Source organism: Lycorma delicatula, chromosome 3 (assembly GCF_047948215.1).
Source record: "Lycorma delicatula isolate Av1 chromosome 3, ASM4794821v1, whole genome shotgun sequence".
Taxonomy (NCBI): Eukaryota; Metazoa; Arthropoda; class Insecta; order Hemiptera; family Fulgoridae; genus Lycorma; species Lycorma delicatula.
Genome location: NC_134457.1, coordinates 222,311,824 through 222,328,254, shown reverse-complemented (window position 1 = coordinate 222,328,254; position 16,431 = coordinate 222,311,824). Strand labels below are relative to the sequence as shown.

The following is a 16,431-nucleotide window of genomic DNA, read 5'->3' as shown; positions in this document are numbered from 1 at the left end:
TTAAAAAATTCTGAATCGATAAACTGAAGGAGTCCTAAGTTTTTACAAAAGTCAAATTTTTTTATATAGGATTATTTTCGTAAAAATTTTTCAAAGTTATCTATTTAAAATTATTTTTTACATGCTGAACAACACCCAAGGTTACAATTTCATTAATTACCACTCCCTTCAAGATAAATAATTGCCAGTTGTATCCCCAACCATCATTTAACAAAATTTATAAATTACAGATTAATCCATTTCTGAGAAATAAGGCATATTTAACACAAACACACAAATATAAAATTTGATAATTTAGTTATTTTGGATTCAGCGAACTTCAAAACATTGAGGAATACAATTACAGAAATGGGGTAATGTTTTATTGATAGAATTGTACTACTGTGTATACCATACGAGGTGTGGTATTATAACAAGACTAATGCTGTAAAATATTTTATTTTAAATTTATACATATTTAGTTATTACTGCCGTTAATATACACCCCTCCTCTATCTCTACAACGCTCCATGAGAATTTTCCATTGTTTGAAACAGTGCTGGAAGTTTTTTTCTGTGAACTCTTTCATGATGCGTACCGCTTTTTCTTTCACAGTTTCAATGGTCTGAAATCTTGTTTTTTTAATGAGATTTGACCTTGGGAACAAATAAAAGTCACATGGTGCCAGGTCAGACAAATAAGTTGGATGGTCTAACACTGGGATATTATACTTGGCTAGAAACGTCTTGACAGACAATGCAGTATGAACCGGTGCATTGTCCTTTTTTTCTTATTTTTTCACGAAGTTGAGCAAGGACCTCAAGGTAGTAATGTTGATTAATACTTTGACCTTCAGGAACCCAGTGAAGGTACACAATCCCTTGAATATTGAAAAAAAAATCATCATCACATTGAATTTTGGGTTGCTCATGCCTTCTAATGCATGGATTGACACTTAGTTTCTGGATCATAAATGAAAAACCAAGATTAATCACATGTTAGCTTATTTTTGCGCGATTGTAAGAATTTTAGACACCATTTTCGCAAATACTTTTTGCGTCTTAAGATTGTTATGTAAATTTTGTCTTACGCATTCTTTGTCAATTCCTACAGGTTCAGCAATTACACGAATAGTTAACAAACGCTCAGATCAGATCAGATTACCAATTTTTACAATATTTTTATCAGTTTTTGACGTGGAAGGGCGACCCGGATGAACATCACCTTCAACGTCTTCTCGGCCACCTTGGAAACACTTAAATCACTTAATAACCTGCGCTCGTGATATACATTCATTGCCATATACTTTTTTTAATATAAGATAAGTTTCAGTAGTAGTTTTTCCAAGTCTCATATGAAATTTCATGACAATTCTTTGCTCTAATAAAACACTTAACATTTTTTGGTCAAAACAAAAAAAAAATCTTATCCAAACGAAAGCCACGGCCAGACTAATATGTTTACAGAAACTGGAGTGGCAGCAATTGAAAGAGAAGAATTAACGCTACACAGCTGTTGGTCGTACGAATTTGGCAGATGCGAAGTTCTTCTTTAGTAGCATTAGCCTTGTTATTTAATAGCCACACCTCACAGTAATAGAAAAGTTAAAGTAAATGCGGGTAACCACCAAAATTATGGCAAAATGTTAGACAAGAAATGGATAAAAGAGGACTGGAAGAATATGTATAGCAAACAAAAATCGGCAGTACTTAAAATGTTTATGTTTTAAATGTAGATGTACAAAATTAGAAATAACTACTCATAGCATCAAGAAGATATTTATGAGGGCTGATATCATAGTTGATTTAGTGTGATGTTTAAAAATAATTAATTCTGTTTTATTTATCTACATAGATTTTTTCCTACGATTCAAGCACTGTGGATAATGTATTGTTCTGTAAAAGAAACAGGTGCAACAATATTTTTCTTATATACTGCTAATCTTAGTTTTTCTTATGACTGTGATGAATCTGAGGTAAAAGTGATACTCACTGTTTTTCCTCTAAGAGTATTATTATTTTTTACTACTCAGCCAGTCCCTACAGTGAACAGAATTAAGGTATAACTTGTAGGACTGAATTTCAACAGGTTTGAGATGCTGAAATACAACCAAGTATTTAGATTAATAAAGAAGATAACAAGAAACAATTTCATCGTTCACTTTTTATTCTTAACCTGACTTTAACTAATTTTTATTATTGATAATGGTAACTCACTTCAAAAATGATTTGTACTAAGTCTATTAAAACCATTAAAATTATGGCATCTAATATTTATCTGTCTTTGTAGATATTTTTTTAGTTAAAATAAAAATTTAGTAAAAATTTTAAATTTACTATTGGCAAGATACTCTTCTAAACTTTCGGAGGTTGAAGATTAGTGAAGGTTATCGATATGACCTTTCATATAAGTGTTAGCAGATTTATTTATTTTTGAGAAATATTTCAAACGGATATGTTGTATGTTTTTTCTCTATTCACTATTATTTATAAAAGATAATTATCAATCATTTTCCCAATTCCTGTGTAATTTAAATAAATAAATGGGATTTATTACTAGTAACTTTATCTCACATCAGCTGCATAAAATCATTGCTCTTTAATCACAGGTAGCTGTAATGTTGTTAAAAAATTTGAACTGCAGTTGTGTAAATTTTTATTTACTCTATAAATTATATTTCCACCAATAATAGAAAAAAATCAAAAATCATTATAAAAATGTTTACGTTAAAAATCAAACTATCATATTTTATAGTATTCTGTTGTTAACTTAATTAAAATTTTAATTATTATTTTTCATTTCTCTTTCATTTATTAATTTAAAATCATTCTGAATGAAATTTCTTTAGGTTAATAATCCTTTTATGCTACAGGGGAATTATTCTTTTGCACAAATTCTACTATTGACTGCCTTAGTCATCAAAAACTTACAACCTTAATCAAGCCCAAGAATGCTATTGTTTAAGGAAATAACTTTTTTTATTATTATCCCTTACTCCCCAGAACATTAACTATTGTTCTTAAACCATAATAACTAATTTTCATTGTGAATTTATTCATTTACCTTTCTGTTGCTCATCACACAACCTCTTAGAGCTTCAATACTTGTACTTTGCTCCTTCTACAAGACAAAAAAAAGAAAAAATATATTTTATACACATGATAATAAGTACTTGCATATATTTTTTATATACCAATGTCAAAAATTAATGATGATTCTGTTTATTAATGATTTGTTTTTTAAATAAACTAGGAACAAATAAGCCCAAACAAAAAAATATAATTTAAAGTACTAAAAAACTTTTATTTACTTTATTAAATATTTATTATCTAACAAAAATGATTCAGTTTTTCAAGATATGCATTTTGTAAAATTGTAGAATGAATACTTCTTCATTTTTATAATAAACATAAAAGAAAGGTAAATAACTAAAAGTAAGTAAGGGATTACAAAACACCTATAATGTAAGTACAATAGACAGGTAACTTTTAAGTTATGGTGTATGTTCACTTTTAGAAGTTCCAAATTTACTTTTATTAAATTCAGATTGATCAGTCATTTATTTCATCAGAAAAGATTCAACTTCATAATATATGAAAGTGGATCTATTTTATAGGCAAGTTAGATAAAAAATATAAATTAACTGGTATAATGGTTGCTTATAAGGCTTTAACATTTTTACTCTTAATAATCCAATAACATTATCATTACTATTACTAATATTGTATACATTTAGATCTAAAGCAAAACAAATTACAACCCTGCTTAGATCAACCAAGGTTTTTTAACTTTCTGAAGCGACTAATCCAAAGTAGTGTGTCCTTAAAAAGATACAGAACTTATCCTACTAAATCAAAATCCTACCTAGAAGATATAATGGCTTAAAAATTATGTTCCTTTGATTTTGGAGCATTTTTTTTTTTGCTATAGAATCTCAGATATATACTTTCTAATGTTTTTTAACAAAGAAATTGAGATAATGAATTAAATAACAAGTGAAAAAATGCCACATCTTTGCTGGGATTGAACCCATAACCAAAATATCTAAAAGCCAGCCTGCTAATTGCTGTATCATTTTGCTAACCTAATTCCAAGAGTAAATGTTCAGACAGGAACTAACTGTACTTGACTATCTGTGCAATTTAATTAGAAATTTATCAAGAAGCTTATTAGATTCTTGATGAGAAACCTCTGAAGTTCAGTATGTAGAGGAAAACTTGATAAATGTATGTTAAGTGCGCAAATTGTATCCCTTATACAGTTTTGAAAAAATGTAACCAGCTCATATCTCTGGATACACTACTCCTGCTTTCAAAAGTTTGGAGTAATTTATCCATGGAAAAAGTATGAGCCCACCTAGTACACATATAATAAATCATTATAGCATGTGTGTATGTGTGCGCACGCCCATGCATTTTACACAAATAAAATATGAATACACTTTATATTTATATAATGCATTAACAATTTTTATGTGTTTAAAATGTTAATATATTTTAACAGCTAAAAGAGATATGCAGTGTTATTAACAGTATTATTTTAAATTGTAGTCAGCTGTTGAAGTATTGACAGCAAGTACTTAAAGGGCTGACGTAAATTTTCACTGTTGCTCACACTTTAAAATAAAAGTTTACAAAGAAATAAATCAATAATATGTAAATTTTATGTTTTAGCCAGCACAGTACAGAAGTCCAGCACCACAACAAATACACCAGCAGCAACAGCAACAATCAAATCAGCAACAACAGCAAAGAGCACGACCACCAAACAACCAAGATTTCCGTAGACCAAATATTAATCAAAAGAATCAACAACAACTTACTGTAAGTTAAAAAAATTGTATTAATTGCTGGAACTCTTCCTTATTTGAGATTTAATCCTTAATTATGAGATAAATACAAAACACATGCTTGCATGCTTATATTCTATGTTAGAATGGATAATGGAACCCACACATTATCTGATAAGAAAAAAAGCATAAAAATATTTTATGCTTATCTGGCTAAGCTGAACTTTCAGTACAATAATTATAAAGGAACTATGAATCTATGGAATGATCCATACACTTAACTACTTCAAACTTCATCAAAGCAACTATATATTTTAATGTTATTGACTTTTTAATGCTATATCCAAACATTGTTCTATTACCGTGTTGTCATTAACAATCAATGGCGGATTTCTAATAGGCTAGCTAGGATATAGTCTATGGTGGCAAATTTTTAAAAGGCGGTAATGGGCCACATGGCAGCAGCTCAGCGGCAGTCCCAGATGGTAGTTTAGCCTATAGGCGGCACATTTGTAAATCCACCTCTGTTAACAATACATCATGATCTGGTAATTCATGAATAAAAATTTTACAGATAGTACTTGCATTACATGAACAAGGGATGTAGCTACCTGTATCCCTGTTACAGGCTGAATCAAGAAAGCTACTAGATATCTGGAGATTTTTTGGAATATAATATGAATCGTTTAATAGTTCCGTTCAAATACATGTACTACCGACTGGTCTAAGTATATATGAACAAACATAAGAAAACTGAACAAAACCAAATTTACCAAGATTAACAATGAATTTTGTAAAAATTTATTGGTATAATAATATACTACAGTAAAAATAAAAATGAATAAATTAGTCGTAAAATTTCAGCTAAGTTTAGAATAAAGGACAAGATGAACTCCTTGTCATTCATAACAATCATTGAAGAGAAGAAAGCGAAGTATGTCGGGGAGGGGAAGTACTTTTCAGCTTGCTTATGCAACTTTTCCTAAAGCAGTATAAGTTAATTAACTTTTGTTTGTTAAATATTATATAATATATTTAAATATAAACAGTAAAAGTAGTAATAAATGAAGATGTTTATAAATTGTGGGTCATGGAATATTTTTCTTTACAGGTAAGTGATAAATAATGAAGAAAAAACTCTTTTAAGTGTAAAATTTAAGTACAGTTAATGCATGTTATGTCCTTGAATATAATACACATGAACAGTTTTAAGACACAGTGGAATTTTTTTCTATTAACTTTACATATGTTAATTTTAAAGTATGAAATAAATCTTTTTTTATTTCTTATATCTCTGCCAAATAACATTACACAAAAAATGTATGAAAATTGATATAAAACAGATAACTTAATGCAAATTAATTCAATATTAAAGTTACATCTATTAAAAATGGATAATACCAGTTTCAAAACATTATTTATTACCAACCAATCCAACACAGCAAAAGGCAGATTACCGATTAGCATGTCTAAACTTTATAAATCCAAATTAAAGGAAATGCTATTTATTTATTAACAGTGATGACAGAGAAAAAAAAGTACTGTGATTTCATAAGCAATTAAATACTGTTATAGTAATAGTATTATCAATAAAAAAAATCTGTTGAGAACACCACATGACTTCTTTATACACCTATTAAATTACGTATATTTTTTATTACCTTTTTTTATATTATGGAATTAAATTTTTTTGTAAAAAATTAGTTTACAATCAGAGGTGAATAATTATTAATAAATCAATATATTTAAATTAAAAAAAGGAATGAAGTCACATCGACCCTATATGCCTTCCCCTTGTAGGATCCAAATATTTCATTAATTAAAATTTTATTGGGCTATAACTCTGGAGCCAATGAAAATAAGTACCACTGATGATATATCATTGAAAAGCTCTCAATGAGGGCTTATTACTGCAGTTAAGAAAAAGTCCAAAATCCAAATGTTTTGGATTTTACGCATTTTTGGACACTTTTGTCCAATCAATTGCAATCAAAAGAGGAGGTGCACAACTAGGTGTTACAACAATCCTAAATCCAAAATTTCAACATTCTACAGCTAATTGTTTTTGAGTTATGCAAGATACATATGTATGTATGTACATATGTCACACTGAAACTAGTTGAAATGGATTTTGGGATAGTCAAAATGGATATTTCTGTTAAAATTTGAAAAGTGAAATTTTTTGCAATTACAATACTTTCTTGTACTTCAAACAAGGAAGTAATAATTATATGAAAGAATATCAATTTCTGTATATTATAGTGAAACCAAAGCCTACATCTCAATTAATGTGTTTATTTCAGTTTTGTCTGGACTCATACAACTGTCCATAACTCTATAATTAAAATTACAGCCATTTGTGTCAATATTTAAAATTGTTTATTGAGTTTTTTGAGCAAGATGACCAATTTACCAAATAACGTAAAGCACGAGTGTGGAAATAAGTAAAGGAAATTTGTAGATCTGAAAAATACAAAAATTAACTGGGGATCAAACCCCAGGACCTTTCAGTTGATGTGCAGCCAATTGGGAGGTGATGTAGCTGTACTTAAAAAAAAGTACTTCTTCATTTAATGTTTGATAAATATTTAATCTCTCCTTGATAAATAGGTTTCTTGAAATTTTCTTACTTGAATACTAAAACAAAATTATGAGAATAAAAATAAAGCCCATAAAAATTTGTTGTAACTTTTTTATATTTTTAACAAGTGATTCAACGTTTTTATAATTTATTTGCTGACAATGAAAATAGTGAAACATTTTAAGAGACAAAAATTAAAGAAATGATGTTTGTAATAATTTTCAGTTAAAATATTATGAAATTTGAAACTGGTGTTTCAACCCACTATTTTATGTCTATCTTTTTCTGTAATTTACACTTCAACATATATGCAGTTTAGAAAACAATTTATGGAAAAATGTTTATGGTAAACAATATTTAGAACAACTTTGCCAGGATTTTTTCTCATTTTAAGAAAAAATTAGCTGTATATAATTAAATATTAGTAAAAAATTAATTTTGTCCTATTATTTAAAAAAAAGTAATAATAACCTATAAATATTTACTTACGCGTAAAAATGATGACTTGTTCATCTTTTTCCAGGAGGAAGAATTGGCTGAATTAGAAGAAGAAGAAAAGGAGGAACCCGATAGGCTGACACAATTATTACCAAACAGCAAATTCTCCTGTTCAAACAGAAATACTGGTTATTATGCTGATGAAGGTCTTAATTGTGAAGTATTTCATTACTGTCAGGACAATGCTAGACATTCTTGGATATGTCCAGAAGGATTCCTCTTCCATCAGGCAAGTATTTCTACACATAATTAGTCTAGTACTTTCGTTGCAAGTTCCCTGAAGATAAATCTATCGTATGCACATCTTCAAGTATAGGAAACAAGCCAGTATTAGAAAACAGTAGTAACAAATTTAAATTCCTTTCACTTTGAAAAATAAATTTAAAAAAAAAAAATCCATAAAAATTTTTAATTTTTTAAAAATGTTTTAGGGTTACTACCACTAAAAATATGAGTGATGAAAAGTTTTGAATTTTCAACATCACTGAGGATTTTTGCAAAATTTCTGTCAAAGTAAATCAAACTGGTGAACACCAAAATGACATGGATCATCATATCAGCTGATGATCATAACTCAGCCACACCCAGTGTTCATGTTCATACAGGAGTGTTTCATGTACAGACGCACACTTCGCAGTGCCATGCCAATTCCTACAATTACTTGTATTACATACAAGTAATGTAGTATATAATGTATTGTTTCTCAACAGAAAGAGTACATTAATTTGTTGCTTTATACTGTTTCCCACTCTTTGGCTTTACATTTAGAGCATCTGAGGTAGAAATGTACTAGTCTAGTTGCTTTCTGAGAATAATGGTGTTTACTACACAATAATCCTTATGAATAACAGGATGAAAATATCACTGTAAAGCTAGTCAACTGCATTTTGGTGGGTTTGGTATGTTGAGTGTAATATCTGGGGCAGAGAAAGAGGAAATAGAAAATGACTTCACTCCTCTCTTTCCTTAGTATTGCTAACAGTGGGTGCTTAATCTAGAAATGGCAATTTCAACAATTTTCTTCATATTTGGTCACTTAACTTTTTAGCAATCTACTTATTCATACAAATATAAAAGGTTTAGATTTACTTAAGGCAAACTAAAATGGTACCACCTTAAAAGCTCAGAAAATTTGCTGTAGAATGCTAACTTTCAGAAGTTTAATTTTTTCAAAAGTTATAAAATATAAATGCATCTTTTATTATTCTTAATTAGAATTTGCATCGAAGATTGCAGCATTATCTTCTTTTCCATAATAGTGAACCTGGCAAATTAATAAAAATTAATTTATATTTTCTACACTTTTCTTAAGTAATGAATATTTCTGTGTACAAAAATAAAAACAATTAATTCAGCATAATTAATACTACAGTAAAATTTATACTTTTGATAAACAAGATTTGCTAGATTTTTATTAAAACTGAAAGACCAAGAATATTGCTATTACAAAGTAGTTGAAACTTTTTCACTAAAATAATAACTACATGTACAAAAATGTGTTACTTATTGTCAGAACAGTTTTGTTTGTATTACAAAACTTAAATCTTAGATGTAAGTTTTCATTTCAATAAAAATAAGCGATGTAAAATATTTGAAACAGTTTTCCAAAAATTATATATACTTAAATATATTTCCTACCAATAAAAATAGATAAAATAATCTAATTCATTTATGAAAAATTTAATTTTTTACTTTCTTGAATTTAGATCAAAAAGACATTTACAGCAAAAATAAGAACCACATAATTTTTAGGTATAACTCAATCTTTTATAGTTTTCAGCAATGGAATTAAAATCAAATTAAAGCTAATGTAAAATGAATCAATTTTATTAAAAGCAATTTTTAATAATAGTGAATTGCAAAAATATTATTAAAATGAGGTTCAAAGGCAGATAAAAAGGTAATATTTTAGAAGAATATATCTAGGTCAACAAAAACAAACCTAAAGGAAATTTATATGTATTAAAAAGGTATTAGCATTTTTTAAAGGTTACTTAGCATTTAAAAAAAATATATTTTAAGAGAAGTCTCTCTTCCTATAACCTATATCCACCTATAATCACTGATCATAGTACGGCCTCATTGACTTCTGAGAGTATGTGAAAACAAACATACATGGAATTTTCACTGCTTTACTACTTGTTATACTTTATATTATTTCCTATTTTAACTAGACTACTGAGATGCAGGTATGTTATGGTTGAATATTTCTGTACTCTTATAAGATTCTAAAATGCTCAAATTCATCCCAACTAAACTATAAATAAAAAAATAATAATTAAAAAAAACTTATCTAAAAAAAAAATAATTTTTCAGGTACATTTAATCTGCATGCCACCCAGCAGTGATAATATTTGCAAACAATCATCAAACTATCATTTTGTAAATGATTATCTATATCGACCAATTAATGAAGAAGAAGTACAAAGAAAACCAAATGTTACATTACGATATGCAGATAGATATTACCCAGAAAATTATTATGAAGAAGAAGAAAACCATGCAGCACCACAACCAGCCCAAGTAAGACGTCCTGTACAACAAAATCCAAATTATCAACAACAGATTCCAGCAAGGACACCAGTGCCACTGCAATACAGGCAAGCAAGCACTACAAATCAAGTATTTCATTCTCCAGAAGAAGTAAATATACCATTACAACATCGACGACCACAATATCAGCAATCATCACAGAGTGAAGAAGAATACTGAAGTTAAAATGCGTGATGTATTTTTATTTTTAAAAATATATAAAACAAACAGACTGAGTTTAAAATAATTCTGTCATTATCATATAATGACAATAATGTGTGAAATATGTCACATGTATTTATATATATTTTTTTATTTTCATTACTATAAAATATTAATAAATATAAATTCAAGGACTGAAATAAAAAGATTTAACTCTTAACAAAATAAAGAATATTAAAATGAAACAAAATTATTTAAATATAATTTGTCATGGAACAAACATTCTGTATATATTTATATAATATTCATTTATAATTAATTCTTTTTATATCAAGCTCTTGATTATTAAGTATATAAGTAAATATACATGCAAAACAATAATCTTATAAAAAAAAATTACATATAAACAAATTAGTTATATTATTTATTTATATAATCAGAATAATATTTATATTTAATGAACTGCAGTTGTAAGGAATACTTTTCAGTAATTTAATGTTAATGATTGTCATTCAGTGGCATAAGTATCTTTATGTACAAAAAACGTATTTAATAAAAATAATATTAAAATATTTCTGGTTTTATCAATGTTATTATTTTTTATCATAAAAAATCCATTATTTGAAAAACATGTAACTAATCCACTATATTTATAGACTGAATTACCATATAATATACTATTATGGGATTTTTTAAATTGTAATTAACTCTTTTTAACCATTTAACCATCCCAACCCCGCAGGAGGAAGACCTTGTGATGTTACTGGTTGCCACACCACTCCCTCCTTTCCGAATCCAGAGGGGCTTTATCGAAGGTCGTCTTTAGACCCTCTAACTGATTACATCTCACAGTAAACAGCCAGACCTCAGTTAGGATGCCATCGATGTAAATGCCTTGGCAGACATTTGCATCAGTAAACCATTCAACCAACTAGCATGTATATTTGTCAGTCATACTCATACTGTTAACTCATTTGTGCATTACACTGCAATAATTTTTAACAAATACAAGTATGCTGTCTTTTTTTACAGACATCTTTTAAAGAATTTTAATGTAAATTTTCTTGGATTTTTTAAAAACATTTTTATTTAATTTAGCAGTATCTGATTATTCATTGTTTTTTTACTTATAAAAAATACCTGAAACTATTTTTGTGCAAATTATGGATTCAATTAAAGAAAAAATTAACAGTAAAAAATGTTTTAAAATTGTTTTTATCCTAATCATAAGAAGTAATTTTGAAAAAAATCTGACTTCAAAAAAGTAATTAATTTAAAAAAAAATTTATTTACTTCTATTAGTTGGAAAAACAAAAACTTAAATAAATTTACGTTTTAAAGAGTACGAGTGCATTAGCCCAATACTGATGTTAATAGAAAATTGCTTCGTTTCAAATAACTTCTAATTTGGACAGTTTCAAACCAGCTCACACCAAGTTAACCATGACCTAGCTTGGAGTTTTAACATTATTTTGTTCCCACCAGTGTATTTATCCATCATCCACCTCTCTTTTTTCCTGTTTAGCCTCCGGTAACCACTGTTTAGATAATTCTTCAGAGGATGAATGAGGATGATGTATGAGTGTAAATGAAGTGTAGTCTTGTACATTCTCAGTTCGACCATTCCTGAGATGTGTGGTTAATTGAAACCCAACCACCAAAGAACACCGGTATCCACGATGTAGTATTCAAGTCCACGTAAAAATAACTGGCTTTACTAGGACTTGACGCTGGAACTCTCGGCTTCCAAATCAGCTGATTTGGGAAGACGCGTTCACCACTAGACCAACCCGGTGGGTTATCCATCATCCACCTGGAAATTAATCAAAAAACACATGTATTTATAAACATTTTTGAAAAGAAATGACTTTTTTCATGGTGATATTCTAATTTTCATACCTTTCAATGTTTTATTTTATTTATTTTCTAAGTTTACTAATAATTGACTAAACTTGTATTTTTATCATTAAAAAATTCAGATGCATAGATAATTTTAATTAAATAACAAATTATTTAAAGTGACAAATGAAGAGGTATTGCGGCAAATAGATGAAGAAAGAAGCATTTGGAAAAATATAGTTAAAAGAAGAGACAGACTTATAGGCCACATACTAAGGCATCCTGGAATAGTCACTTTAATATTGGAAGGACAGGTAGAAGGAAAAAATTGTGTAGGTAGGCCACGTTTGGAATATGTAAAACAAATTGTTAGGGATGTAGGATGTAGAGGGTATACTGAAATGAAACGACTAGCACTAGATAGGGAATCTTGGAGAGCTGCATCAAACCAGTCAAATGACCGAAGGCAAAAAAAAAAAAAAATTATATAATTTTAAACTAATTCATAAAAAAAGCACCATGGACTACAATCGACTAAAGTTGTATATTTATCTTTAAAAAATTCAGATGCATAAATAATTTAAGTTAAATAATAAATTATATAATTTTAAACTAATTAAAAAAAGAAACATTTTTGGAAATTTTATTTTATTATAAAATATATTTCAATTTTTCCAATCTTTGGGAGCTTGCTGTGCAATACTTACAATAATACTGCCAAGTAAAATAAAATATTTATATAAATAAAAAGAACAATTATTAGTAGACACCGAGTTTGCAACATAAGCAATAGTTATGATGTCGTTGATATAAATTTTTACAAAAGATAAAGATTATACAGTAAAATCATTCAGCTTTAATGTAGTAATAAAAGTAAATAATTTCTCACCAAGGGTTAGAAAATGTAAACCTATACATTCTATTTTTTTGACATACATAAAATAATAGTAAAATTACTATGAAAAAGCAAGTATTTCAGTTTCATACTGATGACACTACATATTATAGTAGGTGGTTCAAAAAAAACTTCATAAATTTAAAAGCACATAAAAATTTATTGAGGTAACTTACAGATCTAATTAAGGTCCCATTTAATAGCAAAACAAATCAAGTTTTGACTCGCATAGTTAATTAGTACTGAAATGGTCAACAGTGTTAAAAATCGATACACTTACTGGTACGGAACGTGCTTGCTGTGTTTTACTTTTACAATTTGCAGTCAGTAAATGCAGTTCAAAATGTAATTTTCATACAGAGCTTTCTAGGTAGGCATATAATTTACTCTTGGCACCAAACCTTTGCTGAGCCAGGTTGTTCTGTTAAACACACAAAATCACCAAAATGTAAATACATCCCTCACATTACTATGAACTACTCAGAGAAAGCTTTGCACATAGTCCAAAGAAACCAACTCAACATGTGTCACATGAGACTGACATTCCAAAAATGACTGATGCGTATTATGTAAACAACTGCACTTGAAGCCATACAAACTAACCATAGTTCAATACATTACAGATTACGACAAAGTTGTTCGGCAGCAGCTTTGTGTGAGAATGATGGATAGAATTGCAGACAGTGATAGATTTTTAGACAATGTAATTTTTAGTGACGAGTCAATGTTTTACATCAGCAGTAAAGTGAATCCTCATAACTGCCAAATACAGGGTAGAAAAAACCCTCATAAAACTTTACAACACGTTCATGACAGCTCTAAGGTCAATTTTTTTGTGCCCAAGTAAATAAAGGCTGTACTGGCTGGTTGTATTCTTCTTCCAGGAGGCTACCATAAATAGTATTGTTTATCTGGAAGCTACAGTCTGTAATGAAATTGACTTCATGTAGAATGTATGTCGTATTACAAATGGAAGCCATATCAAACCAAAGTGAATGTTGCATGACAAACTTGATGTCTTTTTCTATGAAATGAGACTCAAGTGAATCTGTAAGTTACCTCAATAAATTTTTACATGCTTTTAAATTTGTGAAGTTTTTTTTTGAATCACCTGGTATAATATGTAGTGTCAATATGAAACTGAAATACTTGCTTTCTCATAGTAATTTTATTATTTTTTTATGTCAAAAAATTGAGCACAGATTAAAAAATAAGCACATATACTAATCCTTGGGTAACAATTCAAGAAAAAACACTATTGATTTAAAAAATGATGTAACATAATCTCTTATTAAGTAATAAACAATTTATTTAATTAAAATAAAAAAATGAATAAGATTATTCAACAATCAACTTAGCTTTGTTTCTTATATTAACTAAACAAATTAATTAAATCATTACAACTTAAAATTATATATCCTTAAACATTTTTTGTGACTCATTATATCTGACTGTTCTAAGGTTTGAGTAGCTAGTTAGTGGGAACAGATGACTACTAGTTGCAGATAAAGGAAAGTCAATTGATGCAATGGTTAGGTGTGAATAATCCAAATAAGTAGACATTGTCTGAGGTATTGTATATACTGTTTAAGGAGACAATATACCTAAAAAATAAACAAAGCCAATAATAACCCTTTGTTACAGGCTAATATTGGCAACCCAATAAATAAGCTGATATCCCCCTTCAATGCAAAAGGCAGTATCTTTGACCATATAGTTGTACTAACGTTACAGATGAGTAGCTGAGGAGTGGCTAGAAATAAGAAAGAGGGGATGCTGCCCTCTATCAGTAAATTTATTAATAGTAACAACTAATTAATAATTGAACAGTCTGAATAACAAAGTTGAAGCTAACCTAACTCAGTGAATTTTCTGAGAAAATATTTTCCCTCATTCATTTTTTTTAAGTCGTATATATGATGGTGTTCTTGGGTAAGATCATCCAATCACATCTTCAGCTGGGGGCCACTCAAGAGATCAGAAAATTAAAAAACAAGATTTTCTTTTAGTTTGGCATCAATTTTATTTTTTGTGTTTTTGGTGGGCGTTATCATTGCTCGGAATAAAATTTTATAAAAGAAAACAAATAGTAAAAAAAATAAATAAAAAACTACCTTAAAAACTAAACAATTAAAAACCTATTACAGCTAAAAAAATTTATTTTTAAAAACACTTAAAACTAAATCACAGCCGTAAAATATAAAATTAAAAATAAGCTTAAAACTAAAAACGTAAAATTTAACTAAAATAAAAAGAGTTTAAAAAATCCAAGAGCGGTGTAAAGAGTCCCTACTTCGATAAGGGGAAGACTAGAAAATTAGATAAAAAACAAATCCCAGTTAAAAAACTAAAAACATAAAATATCACTAAAAAATAAATAAAACTACTATTACAGATAAAAAACTTCAAAATAAATAAAAACAACTATGCATATATATAAAAACAAAATAAAAATGAAAATTCCGGGTGTTAAAGGGTCCTTCTCGGATATCAAAAGAAAATATAAATTTAAAATCAAACGCATAACAGTAAAAAAACACATATCACTATTCAAAGGTATGTAAAATATTAATATATCTAAGATATAAAGAGATCAGGTCCAAAACTTGCATTATAGGTGAAAACAGTAGGTATGTCTACGTTTAAAATCTGTAGTAACCGCTGGATACATACACCCATAGGTGCAGTGGATCGTGGATGGTCCTCAGGATTCGCAAGAACTGCGGTAAAAGGCGGGTGATTCGGTTACCCTTTAAGATGGGCAAAGTAAGATGCTGAAATTTGGTCACGTCTATGCCAAAGTGATAGTTCACCGCACTCAATAAGTATGCTAGTGACAGGGCTTGATCTAAAGGATCCTATAGCAAGACGGAGAGAAGCGTGATGTACAGCATTTAACATTACGCGCTGAAGACTAGACGATACAGCCGTAATCTAAACGAGAACGAACTAAAGAATAATAAAATCGCAACATACATGACCTATCTGCTGCCCAATTTTGTGGCATTCCGCTCTTATAGTTATACTGCCCATATTACGAAGACGTAAGATAGATCGACTCTGCTCATCACTGAATGTTTCAATCAGAATCGATCCGTCACGTAATTTTTTGATGTTCTTTGGAGAACCACTTGTACCTGTTAAAACTTTGTTTAT

At 28.7% G+C, this 16,431-nt stretch overlaps 1 protein-coding gene and 1 long non-coding RNA gene across 2 annotated transcripts in view; one reads left to right on the top strand and one right to left on the bottom strand.

Moving 5' to 3' along the window:
- The window catches only part of LOC142322465 (uncharacterized), an 83,234-nt gene extending 75,279 nt beyond the window's left edge, over positions 1-7,955 (bottom strand). Inside the window, exons 1-2 of the long non-coding RNA XR_012755878.1 lie at positions 7,839-7,955; positions 3,043-3,099 (exon numbers count right to left, since the gene is read on the bottom strand). This is a non-coding gene — a long non-coding RNA (uncharacterized LOC142322465). The remainder of the gene's footprint in view (positions 1-3,042; positions 3,100-7,838) is intronic.
- The window catches only part of LOC142322464 (uncharacterized), a 63,381-nt gene extending 52,394 nt beyond the window's left edge, over positions 1-10,987 (top strand). Inside the window, exons 3-5 of the mRNA XM_075361573.1 lie at positions 4,653-4,802; positions 7,873-8,076; positions 10,164-10,987. Coding sequence (XP_075217688.1) covers positions 4,653-4,802; positions 7,873-8,076; positions 10,164-10,559 — 750 coding nt within the window. The 3' untranslated portion in view covers positions 10,560-10,987. The remainder of the gene's footprint in view (positions 1-4,652; positions 4,803-7,872; positions 8,077-10,163) is intronic.
- Positions 10,988-16,431: the final 5,444 nt, after the last annotated feature.